Source organism: Heterodontus francisci, chromosome 8 (genome assembly GCF_036365525.1).
Source record: "Heterodontus francisci isolate sHetFra1 chromosome 8, sHetFra1.hap1, whole genome shotgun sequence".
NCBI classification, from domain to species: domain Eukaryota; kingdom Metazoa; phylum Chordata; class Chondrichthyes; order Heterodontiformes; family Heterodontidae; genus Heterodontus; species Heterodontus francisci.
In genome coordinates this window covers 104,362,217-104,378,307 of record NC_090378.1, presented here as the reverse complement: position 1 = coordinate 104,378,307, position 16,091 = coordinate 104,362,217, and the positions used below count along the sequence as shown (strand labels likewise).

At 43.4% G+C, this 16,091-nt stretch overlaps 1 protein-coding gene across 1 annotated transcript in view; it reads right to left on the bottom strand.

Annotated features, from left to right (window-relative positions):
- The window catches only part of astn1 (astrotactin 1), a 2,863,484-nt gene that overhangs the window by 485,575 nt on the left and 2,361,818 nt on the right, over positions 1-16,091 (bottom strand). Inside the window, exon 15 of the mRNA XM_068038084.1 lies at positions 5,447-5,551. Coding sequence (XP_067894185.1) covers positions 5,447-5,551 — 105 coding nt within the window. The remainder of the gene's footprint in view (positions 1-5,446; positions 5,552-16,091) is intronic.

The following is a 16,091-nucleotide window of genomic DNA, read 5'->3' as shown; positions in this document are numbered from 1 at the left end:
TATTCTCTTGTCAATTTTTTATCTCCACTCATTTTCTGTTCTCTTGGAGATGTTGACGTCTTTCTGGGACACTGTTCCACAGACCCCAGCTCCCCTTCGCTACCTCACTTGAGTGGCCATTATTCGTGTGTAAGTCTGAGTATAAACAAGCTATTTGACCATGTGTGAGAACCTCACAGCCACACCAAATTGTGTCATCAGCTACACACATGGACTTCAGTAGCGATGGATGAACAGCAATTAAGATCAGGAACAGCAGATAATTTTCCCTTCCCTAACCCAGGGATGATACCACTTGCCGTACCCATACTGCTGGCCCAGTTATGATCAGCTAACTTAGCACAAACAGTTACAAGCAAGCAGTGACCTAATCAAAATGTAAAAGCTATGGGTCAATGATGTAATCAACGTCACAACACTACTCGGGACCGGGAAGGAATCCTTAGGACTCCCCTGCCACTGCCTTCTATTGTTCCTCTTAATATTACGTAGAATTACATAGAATGTACAGCACAGAAATAGGCCATTCGGCCCAACAAGTATATGCCAGTGTTAATGCTCCACACGAGCTCCCTACCAACACTCCTCTTCTCACCATATTCTTTTATTCCTTTCTCCCTCACATATTTGAGATCCAGGTAGCATTTGATTGAGCATGGCATTAAGAAGCCTTAGTAAAACTGAAGTCAATGGGGATCAGGGAGGAAATCTTTCCACTGGATGGAGTCATCCTAACACAAAAGGTTGAGGTTGTTGGAAGACAATCATCTCATCCCCAGGACACCACTGCAGGAGTTCCTCCGGGCAGTGTCCTATGTCCAACTACCTGCAGCAGCTTCATCAATGACCATCCCTTCAACTTAAGGTCAGAAATGGAGATGTTCATCAATGATTTCATAGTGTTCAGTTCCATTCACAACTCCTCAGATAATGAAAGAGTCCCTACCCACATGGAGCTAGATTTTGACAACATTCAGGCTTGGGCTGATAAGTGGCAAGCAACATTCGTGCCACACAAGTGCCAAGCAATGACCATCTCCAGCAAGAGAGAGTTGCACCACCTTCCCGTGACGTCCTTGGCATTACCATCATCACATCCCCCACCATCAACATCCTGGGGGGTTACCATTAACCAAAACTTAACTGGACCAGTCACATGATCATTGTGGCTACAAGAGCAGATCAGATGCTGGGAATTCTGCAATGAGTGACTTATCTCCTGACTCCCTAAAGTCTTTCCTCCACCTACAACTTAGGAGTGTGATGGAATACTGTCCACTTGCCTGGATGAGTACAGTTCCAACAACACTGAAGCAGCTCAAGACCATATAGCACAAAGTAACCCACGTGATCGGCACCCTATCCACAATCTTAAACCTTCACTCCCTCCACCACCAGTGAAACACAGCTGCAGTTTATAGCATCTACAAGCAACTCACCAAGGCTTCTTCATCACCAGCTCTTCAACCACCAATCTCTACCACCTAGAATAGCAAGGACAGTAGGTGCATGGGAACATCACCTGCAAGCTCCCCTCCAAGTTACATACCATCCTGACTTGGAAAAATATTGGTGTTCCTTCACTGTCATGGTTCGAAATCCTGGAACTCCCTCCCTAACAGCAGTATGGGTGTACCTTCACACATGAATTGCAGCTATTTAAGAAGGTGGCTCATCACCACCTTCTCAAGGGCAATTAGGGATAGGCAATAAATGTTGGCCTTTCCAGCAATGCCCACATCCTGTGAATGAATACAAATGAGCCTACCTTTCAAACTCATCTGAGTTATTCTCAAGTTCCACATTCTAACCACTCTCTGGGTAAAGAGGTTTCTCCTGAATTCCTACCAGATGTAATAGAGACTATGGCCTCTAATGGCCCCTAATTTTGGGCACCCACCCCCCCCCCCCCCCCCCCCCACCCCCCTCACATGGAAACATCCTCTTTACATCTACCCTATCATAATTTTAAAGACAACTATTAGGTCACCCCTCAGCATTCTCTTTTCTAGAGAATCATTATATATTATCATTATAACCTCTCAGTTCAGGTATCATCCTTGTATATCTATCATGCACCTGACCAGTGCTTCTATATCCTTTTTTAAATATGGAGCCCAGAACTGTTCACAGTACTCCTGTGTGGTCTAACCAACGTTTGCTACAGGTTTAACAGAAACTGAACTGGAATAGCCATATAAATACCATGGCGACAGGAACAGGTCAGCGGCTAGGAAGCCTGCGGCAAGTAACTCACCTCCTGACACCCCAAGGCCTGTCCACCATCTACAAGGCACAAGTCAGGAGTATGATGGAATACTCTCCACTTGCCTGGATGAGTGCAGCTCCACCAACACTCAAGAAGCTCGACACCACCTAGGACAAAGCAACCCACTCGATTGGTACACCATCCAGAAACATTCACTCCCTCCACCACCGACACATAGTGGCAGCAGTGTGTACCATCTACAAGATGCACTGCAGCTACGCACCAAGCCTCCTTAGACAGCACCTTCCAAAGCCGTGACCTCTGCCATCTAGAAGGACAAGGGAAGCAGATGAATGGGAACCTCATCATTTGCAAGTTCCCCTCAAAGCCACACACCATCCTGACTTGGAACTATATCACCGTTCCTCCACTGTCACTGGGTCAAAATCCTGTAACGCCCTTCCTAACAACACTGTGGGTGGACCTGCCCCACATGGACTACAGCGGTTCAAGAAGGCAGCTCACCACCACGTTCTCAAGGGCAATTAAGGATGGGCAATAAATGCTGGCCTAGCCAGCGACGCCTACATCCCATGAACAAATTGTTTTTTAAACTCTATGCTTTTCAATTCTATTCCTCTATTTTTGAACCCCATTGCCTTGTTTGCATTTTTGGTGCTTGTTAACCCACATCACCACTGTTAATGATTTGTGTACCTGCACCCCTAGAGCCCTTCGATCCTCTATCCCATTTGACACTTATGTTGCCAGGATTATGTGGCTTCCTTATTCTTCATAACAAAATGCATCACCTCACAATGAAATTGACTGAATTGTCACACTCTACCAGCCTAGCTCTCAGCTCCTCAGTTTTGGATTCAGAGCCAGGAATGAAACAAATAGGACCACTAATATTCTGAGCAGCACGTCAGAGTGGAGCAGCTGAGTGGCTATTTAACCATTGCTGCACATGGAACCCACCCCTTCCCCAGCACTTACTTTATGCTGGGGATCAGTCCCCTTGGGTGCCTGGCAATGTCCAGCTCTTATCCACCCCCATTCTCACTCCCACCTGCCCGCTGCTCTTGATGTCAATTTCCATTTGCTTCCAGCGAGGATAGATTTGAAATAAATAAAATGATCCCAGCTGTTAAAATCATCCAGACCTTGTTTCTTTCATGACTTCAGGCAATGCTGCCTACTTCGGGTCCCCCACGCACCCATCCCATCCAAAGTTAAAATTGGCCTCATTAATGTCGACCGCAATCTTCTCTATTACCTGAATCCATTTATTTGGAGTGTGGCTAATTTTTATTCCTCCCTTTCATTTTTTTCCCTTTTTCCTCTCTGGAAGGTACAAGCCAATGCTGAGGTGTAATTGTACAAGTCTAGCAGCTCATCAGCACTGTACCCAAATGATCATTTCATGTTTGAGCCAGAAGAATGAGCAACAACAGTTTACACTTTCCCTGGGAACAGCCTTTCTTCCAAGCTTAATCCTTCCTTGATCTCTCACCCTTGCACACACACATGCACAGACTTCCAAGCAGGATTCACTAGATTGAAAATAGGAAGGGGATTCCTGCATGATTTGTCCTTTCTCTTGCCAAAGGTGCCGAGGACAACTCCAGTAGTTCAATCGCTGTACCAGTTAAGATTAATGATCTAAACACATATCGGACAGTGAACCTGGGACCTTCCTGAATCTGCATGTCTTAGTGTCGCATCATGTGGCGCCACTGAACCGTCATGGGTACAGTGCTGGTTTAAGAAAAGTGGTGCTTTTTCAGAAGCCTGAAAACAAGTACCTCAGAATACAATATGTAGTGAAAAATTAATTTTTTTTCCTTTGACTGAAGATAAATGGGATTTTTACTGCGCTTGTAAATGACTTAATAAAACTGAATTTAAACAATCTATAATAAATTTTGAATTTTTTTCTTTCATGTTATATTCATTGAAACTAGTGACAGACATTTTCAGAATCATAACTCCGCTTGCAGTCATAAATATTAATTTCTTTTCTAGTGGACACAAATGTTCTATTTTTCCCAAGCCAGTAATAACTGTGGGTGCTTTTTACATCTCATTATGTACCTACTCTGATGGATGAAATGAGCTGCTGAAACAGAGTCAACTGAAGTGCTCAGAACAGATGGAATCATGGTGGAGGAGAAGACTCGCAGTTTCAATTGCTTACCATAATGTCGGACTTGACGCACCAAACAATGCCTCTCTAATTATAATTGCTTATAAGCTTAAATGCCACTTACCATTGTACCTTGTGTATAGTTTTTAGTGTTTGTGTACAGCCCCTTTTGTAGTGGAGCTTCTAATTTGCATTTGATGTAAAGAATTGGAGTGTAATTAAATGAACTGATCTTATTTATTTCCCTTTGTACTCTGAAATAAAACTTCATTCCTCTGAGCTATGAGTTCAGGCTGTGTAGGGGATTCTCGTTAAAGGTTAATTTATAACGATCTAATTCAGTTCTTCAATTGCTTTTTTTCTCATTAACGACCAAGTTTGTATATCAAGATGAGGTACGGGTAGATAAAAACTAATACAACACTTACAGACAAGAAAGAATTGCATTAATATAGTGCCTTTCATGTCCTAAAGTGCATCACAGCCAATGACATACTTTTGAAGTGTAGCCCTGTTGTATTTGACCAACCAATTTCCGCATAACAAGATCCAACAAACAAGAAGAAAATAAATGACCGGATAATCTGTTTTTTGTGATGTTGGTTGAGGAATAGGTGTTGGCCAGGATACCAGGAGGTTCTCCCAACCCCCACCACTCTTGTTTCCTCGGAACAGAGGAGGCTGAGGGGAGATTTAATTGAGTTGCATAAAATTATGAGGGGCCTAGATAGAGTGGATAGAAAAGATCTATTTCACTTAGCAGAGAGATTAATAACTTGAAAACATAGATTTAAAATAATTTGTAGAAGAATTCAAGGGGAGTTGAGGAGCAACTTTTTTCACCCAGAGGGGAGTGGGGTCTGAAACTCACTGCTTGGATATGTACTTGAGGTGTTGTGACCTACAAGCATATGAGTTGGAAGGTGGGATTAGACAAGATAGCTGTTGGTCAGCTGACACAGACACAGTGGGCTGAATGGCCTTCCTCTGTGCTATAAATCTTTCTATTTTTGTCGTTCAGTGTAGTGGAACCTCAGCAGCAATGCTAGGCTAATGGCACAATAAAGTCTAACAGTGAAGTTGCTTACCTGCAGAAAGTGTCCTCTGGTTGAGTTTTACATGGTACTGGGTTGATCTGAGCTTCCAATGCTGCACCATGGGATAGCCTGTTACTTCACTGAAGTTAACCATTCCTGGAAAAATAATTGGTAACAAATCAGTGTAAGATTTCATCTGTAGAAAGTACATTAAAAAAAGGTAGATTCTTCTAGTATCAACATTATCCTTACTATAGATTTTATACCACAAAGCCAAACTACAATGAGGTTTACTTTGGTCCCGGTTCTCAGAATGTGGGCAACATTGGCAAAGCAGTTTGTTTACCCATTCCCAAGGGCACGAAGAGTCAACCACATAATTTAGGACTGGAGTTATATGTAGTTCAGACCAGGTAGGAGTGCCAGGCTTCCTTCCCCAAAGGATATTAGACAGCCAGCTGGGTTTTTACAATAATCCAGCATTTTTCATGTCACGTTTTTTCAGGTGCCAGTCTCCAAATTTATTGAATTCAATTTCACAAGTTGCCATAGTAGGGAGTGAAAGGCATTTTTGGAACAAGGGTTTGAGAGTGTAGTCACAGGAGTGAGAGATAGGGAGCAGACAGTGGAGGAGCAATATTGACTGACGATCTAAGGAGTGGGGAAAGACAAGAAAGGAAAGATTAGAAGGGGGACACAAAGAGCAACTTATGCTCTCAGACAGATTATTGAAGGTCTAGCCTCCTGTGAATAAAATAGGCACTCCTGCCACGGCCATCAAATATATATCAATGGCAGCAACAAAACAAAAAAATGACTCACGGGGTGAACATCAACAACACAGCAAGAAATGCCAGAGTGACAAGGAGTCTCTAGCAGCTGACACAATCTTTTGCAGTCCAGATTGATGATCCGAGATATTTTTGTTGCCTCCCAGGTGCTAGGATAAGGGACATATTGCACAGAATGGAAACGATTTTGCAAGGGAACGCAACCAGTCAGAATGGTACAAATTGCTGCAAAGATGTATAATACAAATGAAACTGAACGGCCCATCCAGCAACGACCTAAGCACTGGATTCAGACATGGCAAAAGCACACACTGCCCAGTCTAGAAAGTCTTCCTCACTAATATCTGGGGGCTTTTGCCAAAACTGGGAGAGTTGTCCCACAGAGTAGCCAAACAACAGCCTCACATAGTCATATTCACAGAATCATACCTTTCAGATGATTGCCCATATTCCTTCATCACCATCTTTGGATATGTCCTGTTCCACTGGCAAGTCAGACCCTCCCCCAAAAGTGGTGGCACATTTAGGAGGGAGTGGCCCTGGGGGTTCTCAACATTGACTCTAGACCCCTGAAGTCTCATGGCATCAAGTCAGATGTGGGCAAGAAAGCTTCCAGCTGCTTACCACCTACCGCACCTCCCCCTCTCCTCAGCTGATGAATCAGTGCTCCACCATGCTGAACACCACTTGGAAGAAGCACCAAGGGCAGCAAGGGCACAGAATTTACTCTGGGTGGGGGACTTCAATGTCCATTGCCAAAGGTGGCTCGGTAGAACTATGACTGACTGAACTGGCCGGGCCCTAAAGGACACAGGAGCAAGACTGGGCCTGTAGTTTAAAGCCTGGCTCGAGTATAAAATTAAAACCCAACCTGGGCCTGACCCGACAACAGCCAACCCAAACCCGGCCCGGGCCCGAGTCCTTTAATCTCATTTCATGCCCGGCCCAACCCAAAAATATCAAATATATTATTGAAACAGAAAAAAATTGTAGATTAAAAAGTAAACAATACCGCCAGCTAATGGGAACAGCAATTAGTAGTGCAACTGGGAAATCTACATCAGTAGTACTGTGTCAGAGAGTTCCCAAACTCTGCTAGGGTGCCTAAGGTAGACTGGATAAGTCAACAAGTGTGAGGATGAGCCACCCACATGACTTTTGCATTAGCAGATAGTTCAGGAACCCAGACATGGTGCTGTCAGAAGGCTTAACCATCTTTTGTCTGTTTTAGATCCTCTGCTACTTACTTCTTGGTCTACAATCTTGAGGAAGGAGGTACTTGTAGCATTTGTTGCATTCAGGTCCCTGTACAATTTGAGTAGACATAGAGGGAAATTTCTAACTTACAAACTTATGGAAATGATGCAGGAAGACTAGCTGGCCCATCAAGACTGCCCCGCACCAAGATACCTGGACCATCATGGCTAAACACTTCTTCCCTGTCCCTAACTCGCATCGAAATCTACTGGAAGTGGCAAAAAACATAAAAACCCTGGGCCAATATGAGGAAAAAACTCAGTAAATTTCCTCTCCAATGCCCTGCTGCCCTGGCAGTCGAAAACCTGTCCAGGAGATTACATGGACCACGTGTTACCTATAAAGAAACTTACCTTCTATATGACGCAATCTTTCTCACAGTCAGGAACTGATCGAGCTCCCACTTGAAGCCGCTGAGAAAGTCAGCACCCACCACACCAGCTGACAATGTATTCCAGAGGCTCTACGTTCTCTGGGAAATGAACCACCTAACATCCTGTCTATTCCTACACACACGTGGTTTGATATACCTTTTTTTAAGTTAAGCTCATAGATGGTTTTCTCTCTGCAATGTTAATTGTCTGCTACTGTGAAACAATCAGTTGGCAATGTAATGGGGCAAAGGCTTGCTTTTGAAAATCAATCAACATTACTTCTACAGCCATTATAGCTTGTTTGAAATTATCTACATTTGATGGGGGAAATATTGCATTAATAATGCGACACTGTTTAATGTCTTCAAAATGGTTTTGACATGAACTGAAGTTTCTAGAGATAGCCAACTCTCTATTCACTCCCATGGAACAGAACACCAGCCCTTTGGGATCAGAGGAATACTTCATTCAAGGAACACAATCTATTAGATTGATTAATATAGACTGTAATGCCAGATTAATATGCCAGGATATTTTAATTCATTACTGTGGAAGATTTAGAATTTATACTTGGATGGCCAGTGGTGATTATTCAACACCACCGCCACCCACCACCCGCCCCCCCCCCCCCACTCCATATAAATAAAAAGTGTGCGCAATGCCAATTAACATCTAGACTAGATACAATAAATACTGGTTATATGCATTTTCATTTTTAATATTTGCATTTGAAACACTGGATTATCAAAACTAAGATAACTTAAGTGTAAGTTAGTCTCTCACCCACTCAGTAATGAGAATTAAGTAAATTGGATCCTGTGTTTTGGCTTATCTAATAATTCCTAGTGAACTTTGTCCACAAGATCCATTGATGTGGTCAGTGGCACTCGCTTTCAATCATAATGTGGCAGCTTTTCAGATGTACATCACTCAACAGCTACAACATGAATTTCTACATAAACAATCCCATCATGGAATTCTGTGGCAGACTAGTTTTTTTTGTCCAATTTCAATAACCGGGTAGATCTAATTCTTTAATTTTTTTAAGACAAATCATCAACATGCTTACAACCAGGGTGGTCTGGGCAGGGCACTACAGCTGTTTTTCCAAGTCTGTACTTGCAATGTTAAAACAAACAAGTTCATAAATTATATTTTGAGCATGTATTATATATAAAATGAGACATTAGTATTCCTTTCGAGGCTAATTTTAACTCACATGACTGTTACTCAAATTATCCAGCAAATCTCATACCATTTTGACAGCCACTATAACTGAAATATGAATGGACCTTACAATCTACTCCTGGGTTTCCTTTGGGCAGAGAAGGCAGCCTCTAATTTATGTCATTAAATTTCATACTCTGAAGTCATTTTAAATACAATTGCCTTAGAAATGCAATTCACAAAAATTTGCAGCTTCAAAACCAGTCTGGAAAAATAAAACGTGTGTTCCCACATTTTAATTGTTTTTAAAATCATAACGGTGAAAAGTTTGGTTTAAAAATGTCACACTTAAGTTTTAATACATAATATGTATTTATAGTGGGGTTTTCACATAATCGGACATGACAAGTGACACCAAGACTGCCAAAGCTAAAGAGTACAGTTCAGCCCGACCCGACCTGAGCCCGAGCCCGAATGATGGACACAAAACATAGACCGACCCGAACCTGACATATGTAGTTGGGTTTGGTTGGGTTCGGGTTGGGTAGCCAGGCTTTACTGTGGCTGGTGCATGAAGGAAAAACCTACTTTCCTACACGACAACAGTGACTGTACTTCAAAAGTACTTCATTGGCTGTAAAGTGCTTTGGGATGTCTTGAGGTCATGAAAGGTACGATGCAAATGTATTTCTTTCTTCCTTTCTTTGAATTGACTTTATCTTCACGAATCTACCCATCGCAGATGCACCCATCCATGACAGTCCTGGCTTGAGTGACCACCTCAGTCCTCGTGGAGACGAATTCCCATCTTCACACTGAGGATACTGTCCATCATGTTGTGTGACACTACCGCCGTGCTAAATGGGATAGATTTAGAACAAATCTAGAAGCTCAAAGCTGGGCATCCTTGAAGCACTGTTGGTCATCACCAGCAGCAGAACTGTATTCAACCACAATCTGTAACTTGATGCCCCGACATATCGCTCACCCTAAAATTACCGTCAAATCAGTGAACCAATCCTGGATCAATGAAGAATGTCGAAGAGCAAGCCAGGAGCAGCACCAGGTGTAGCTAAAAAAGAGGTGTCAACCTAGTGAAGCTGCATCTTGGGACTAATCATGCATCATGCAGGGTAAGCAGCGGAAGCAGCATGCCATTGACGGGGCCAAGCAATCCCACAACCAACGGATCAGATCGAAGCTCTGCAGTATATTCAGTCATGAATGGTGATGGACAATTCAACAGTTAACTGTACAAGCAGGCTTCATGAATGCCCCCACCTCAATGATGGTGGAGCTCAGCATGAGTGCAAAAGACAAGCATCTTCAGTCAGAAGTGCCGAGTGGATGATCCATCTCAGCCTCCTTCTGATGCCTGTCTTCAGCCAATGTGATTCACCCCAACGTGGTATCAAGAAATGGCTGAGTGCTCTGGATAAAAAGGGAAAAAAAGGAAGATTTGCATTTATATGGAACCTTTCATGACCACCAGATGTCCCAAATGCTTTAGTCATAGCGTTATACAGTACAGAAACAGGTCCTTTGGCCCATCATGTCTGTGCTGGCCATCAGGCACCTATCTATTCTCATCCCATTTTCCAGCACTTGGCCCAGAGCCTTGTATGCTATGGCATTTCAAGTGCTCATCTAAATACTTCTTAAATGTTGTGAGGGTTCCTGCCTCTACCACCCCTTTAGGTAGTTTGTTCCAGATTTCAAACACTCTCTGGGTGAAATTTTTTTTTCCTTAAATCCCCTCTAAACCTCCTGTCCCTTACCTTAAATCTATGCCCCCTGGTTATTGACCCCTCCGCTAAGGGAAAAAGTTTCTATCTATCCTATCAATGCCCCTCATAATGTTGAATACCTCAATCAGGTCCCCCCTCGGCCTACTCTGCTCTAAGGAAAACAACCCTAGCTTATCCAGTCTCTCTTGATAGCTGAAATTCTCCAGTCCAGGCAACATCCTGGTGAATCTCCTCTGCATCCTCTCCAGTGCAATCACATTCTTCCTATAGTGCAGTGACCAGAACTGTACACAGTACTCCAGCTGTGGCCTAACTAGCATTTTATACAACTCCATCATAACCTCCCTGCTTTTATATTCTATTCCTCGGTTAATAAAGGCAAGTATCCCACATGCCTTCCTAACCACCTTATCTACCTGTGCTGCTGCCTTCAGTGATCTATGATCCCTCCAAGGTCCCTCTGACCCTCTGTATGTCCTAGGGTCCGACCATCCATTGTATATTCCCTTGCCTCGTTAGTCCTCCCAAAATGCATCACCTCACACTTCTCGGGATTAAATTCTATTTGCTACTGCTCTGCCCATCTTACCAGACCATCTATATCGTCCTGTAATCTAAGGCTTTCCTCCTCACTATTTACGACACCACCAATTTTCATGTCATCTGCGAACTTACTGATCATACCTCCTATATTCACGACTAAATCATTAATGTACACTACAAACAGCAAGGGCCCCTGCACTGATTCCTGCGGTACACCACTGGTCACAGGCTTCCACTCACAAAAACAACCCTCGACCATAGAAACATAGAAAATAGGAGCAGGAGCAGGCCATTTGGCCCTTCGAGCCTGCTCCGCCATTCATTATGATCATGGCTGATCATCCAACTCAGTAGCCTGTTCCGGCTTTCGCCCAATACCCTTTGATCCCTTTAGACCCAAGAGCTATATCTAACTCCTTCTTGAAAACATACAATGTTTTGGCCTCAACTGCTTACTGTGGTCGCGAATTCCACAGGCTCACCACTCTCTGGGTGAAGAAATTTCTCCTCATCTCAGTCCTGAAAGGTTTACCCCATATCCTTAGACTATGACCCCTGATTCTCGACTCCCCCACCATCAGGAACATCATTCCTGCATCTACCCTGTCAAGTCCTGTTAGACCATCACCCTCTGCCTCCTGCCACTAAGCCAATTCTGGATCCAATTCGCCAAATTGCCCTGGATCACATGGGCTTTTACCTTCTTAACCAATCTCCCATATGGGACCTTATCAAAAGCCTTACTGAAGTCCATGTATACTACATCAACCATCTTACCCTCATCTACCCATCTAGTCACCTCCTCGAAAAATTCAATCAAGTTTGTTCGACACAATCTCCCCCTGACAAAGCCATGCTGACTATCCCTGATTAATCCCTGCCTCTCCAAGTGGAGATTAATCCTGCCCTCAGAGTTTTTTCCAACAGTTTCCCAACCACTGATGTTAGACTCACTGGCCTGTAATTACGTGGTTTATCCCTGCTACCCTTCTTGAATAATGGTACCACATTCTCTGTCCTCCAGCCTTCTGGTATCTCTCCTGCAGCCAGAGAGGATTTGAAAATTTGTGTCAGAGCCCCTGCTTTCTCCTCCTTTGCCTCACATAACAGCCTGGGATACATCACATCTGGGCCTGGGATTTATCCCCTTTAAACCAGCTAAAACAGCTAATACTTCCTCCCTTTCAATGCTAACTTGTTCAAGTATATCACAATCCCCCTCCCTGATCTCTACAACTACATCATCCTTCTCTATAATGAACACAGATGAAAAGTAATCATTCAAAACCTCACTTATGTCCTCTGGCTCCACACACAGACTGCCACTTTGGTCCTTAATGGGACCTACTCTTTCCCTGGTTATCCTCTTGCCTTTAATAAAACACCTTGGGATTTTCCTTTATCTTGCCCACCAGTGTTTTTCATGTCCCCTCTTCGCTCTCCTAATTACTTTAAGTAACCCCCTACACGTTCTGTCCTCCTCTAGGGGCTCCGCTGTTTTCAGCGCTTTGAATCTGCCATAAGCTTCCTTTTTTTTTTCCTTATCCAATCCTCTATATCCCTTGACGTCTGGAGTTCCCTGGACTTGTTGGTCCTACCCTTCACCTTTACGGGAACATGTTGGCTCTGAACTCTCACTATTTCCTTTTTGAATGGCGATTAAAAACCTCTACCTACCCATAGTGCAAATTAAAAAGTGCAAAGAACATCTTAAAACTATGTACAGCAGCTCAAATGTCGTTATTTCAGTCCAGTTTCTAATCCGTAAATCCACACCATTCCTACAGGTAGCTGCTCACAGTCCACTCTGGCCAGATCCTGTTTTATCATATTGAAATCAGTCTTCCACCAATTCAGTACTTTTATTTCCGGTCCCTCTTTGTCCTTTTCCATAACTACCTTAAGTGTTACAGAGTTATGGTCACTATCCTCGAAATGCTTCCCCACTGACACTTCTACCACTTGTCCGGCTTCATTCCCTAGGATTAGGTCCAGTACTGCCCCTTCTCTTGTAGGACTTTCCACGTGCTGGCTCAAAAAGCTCTCCTGAATGCACTTTAAGAATTCCGCCCCCTTTAAGCCTTTTGCAATAAGACTATCCCAGTTGCTATTGGGGAAGTTGAAATCCCCTATTATTACCCTATTATTTTTACACCTCTCTGAGATTTGCCTACACATCTGCTCCTCTATCTCTCCCTGACTGTTTGGAGGCCTGTAGCATACTCCCAGCCAAATGATTGCCCCCTTTTTGTTTTTACCCATATGGCCTCATTTGAGGAACCTTCTAAGATATCATCCCTCCTTACTGCAGTAATTGACTCCTTGATCAACAGTGCAACGCCACCTCCTTTTTTACCCCCTCCCCTGTCATGCCTGAAGATTCTATACCCTGGAATATTGAGCTGCTAGTCCTGCCCTTCCCTCAACCAAGTCTCTGTGATAGCAACAGTATCATATTCCCATGTGTTAATCAACGCCCTCAATTCATCTGCCTTACTAGTAAGACTCCTTGCGTTAAAATATATGCAATCAAACCTTGCATTATTCGCTTGTGCCTTAACAGGTCTATATTTGCTCTGCTTTCCAGACTGTCTCAGTTTCTCTTCTATATTTGACTGTGCATCACCTCTTACTGTACCTCCACTCTGTATCCATCCCCCGACCAAATAGTTTAAACCCTACCCCAGCCCCCCCAACAGCACTAGCAAACCTCCCAGCAAGGATATTGGTCCCGTTCCGGTTCAGGTGCAACCTGTCCAAATTGTACAGGTCCCACTTTTGCCAGAAACAGATGCAGTGATTCAGGAAACTAAAGCCCTCCCTCCTGCACCATCTCCTCAGCCACGCATTCATCTGCTCTATCCTCCTATTCCTATACTCACTAGCACGTGGCACCGGGAGTAATCCACAGATTACAACCTTTTTAATCTGCCACCTAGCTCCCTAAATTTTTGTTGCAGGACCTCATCCCTCTTTCTACCTATGGCGTTGGTACCAATGTGTACCACAACCTCTGACAGTTCACCCTCCCCCTTCAGAATGCCCTGCAGCCAATGAAGCATTTTTGAAGTATCGTTACTGTTGTAACGTAGGAAACGTGGTAGCCAATTTGCACCCAGCAAGCTCCAACAAAAAGCAATGTGATAATGATCAGGTAATCTATTTTTGTGATGTCGATTGAGGGATAAATATTGGACACTGGAGATACCATCCCTGCAAAATAGCACCTGGGGATCTTTCACAGCCACCTGAGAGAGCAGATAGGCCCTCAATTTAATATCTCATCTGACTTCCAACAATGGAGCATTCCCTTAGCATTGCACTGGAGTGCCAGCCGAGATCTTTGTGCTCAGATCCTAAAGTGGAACATAAACCCACAACCTTCTGCCTCATAGGCAAGAGCACTACCAGCTGAGCCATGACTGACACTGATGCTAGTTATTGCAAAGGCAATGGGCACTGACAAGATCTGTCAGCATACAGATTTGGTGTAACTTGACCAAATTTAAAAACTTGACCAAATTTTATACCAGCATGTTTTGCAAGGCCCAAGGAGATGTTTTGATGTGAAACAAAACTTCCTAAAAGCTGCAAGCTTCTTTTCCACAGATAACATAAAAGATCCATGAAGAAGATCATACTTTTGAAGCCATGGAATATTTAGCCAGAGACCCAGGGTCTTAAAATTAGAGCTAGACACCACAGACGACCATGCTTCAAAGCCATGTTAACCTTCGTGAAACTTTGTTTCAAGAAGTATGATTAGAAATGAGCATGACTGGACTGATTCACCATTATGATAAATAAATGATAATAAGTGAAGTTGAACAAGGGAGCCTTACTCTACAAATTGGAAACAGAAGTCTCCAACCACAGGAAAAAGAATGCCAATCCAGCTGATTATTGTGTTGGGAAGTTTAATTGGAAGCTAGATTAGATTAGAGATACAGCACTGAAACAGGCCCTTCGGCCCACCGAGTCTGTGCCGAACATCAACCACCCATTTATACTAATCCTACACTAATCCCAAATTCCTACCAAACATCCCCACCTGTCCCTATATTTCCCTACCACCTACCTATACTAGTGACAATTTATAATGGCCAATTTACCTATCAACCTGCAAGTCTTTTGGCTTGTGGGAGGAAACCGGAGCACCCGGAGAAAACCCACGCAGACACAGGGAGAACTTGCAAACTCCACACAGGCAGTACCCGGAATCGAACCCGGGTCCCTGGAGCTGTGAGGCTGCGGTGCTAACCACTGCGCCACTGTGCCAAAGCAGGAAATTAACACATGCTGCCATCGATTGATGAGGTCAGAGTTTGTCTTCTTTGGAAATGCAAAGAAACTAAATCCACAAGAAGCTTTTTAAAAAAAATATACTTCATCAGGTTAACTTTTTAATTCAGCGAGCAACAACTTTCAAGAAGTCAGTAATTTGAGGGACTCTGATTGTTTAATTATCTTGGTGGCCCTGGAATGTGTAACCAGGAAAAGAAGCTGCTGTTGATTGCGCTGATAATGATCTAAAGATATCTACACTATCCAGGGTGATGGAAATTTACTGAAAAAGTTGAGAAAGTTACACAGCATCAAGGTGGACTCTAACACCATGGTTTGAACAAAGAATTAGATGCCCTATTGGACAACTGTAGTCTAAGGTGGATTTTGATAGGACAAGGAGTCCTGTTAGTGTAATATCTATGCCCACCTTGGGAAGGAAAGTATAAAGATCAATGTAAAGAATGTTTTGGTGCTGCAGTCGAGCAACTCGGTCAGTTGCTGAAGAGTCTGAGCAGCAGAAGGTAATTGT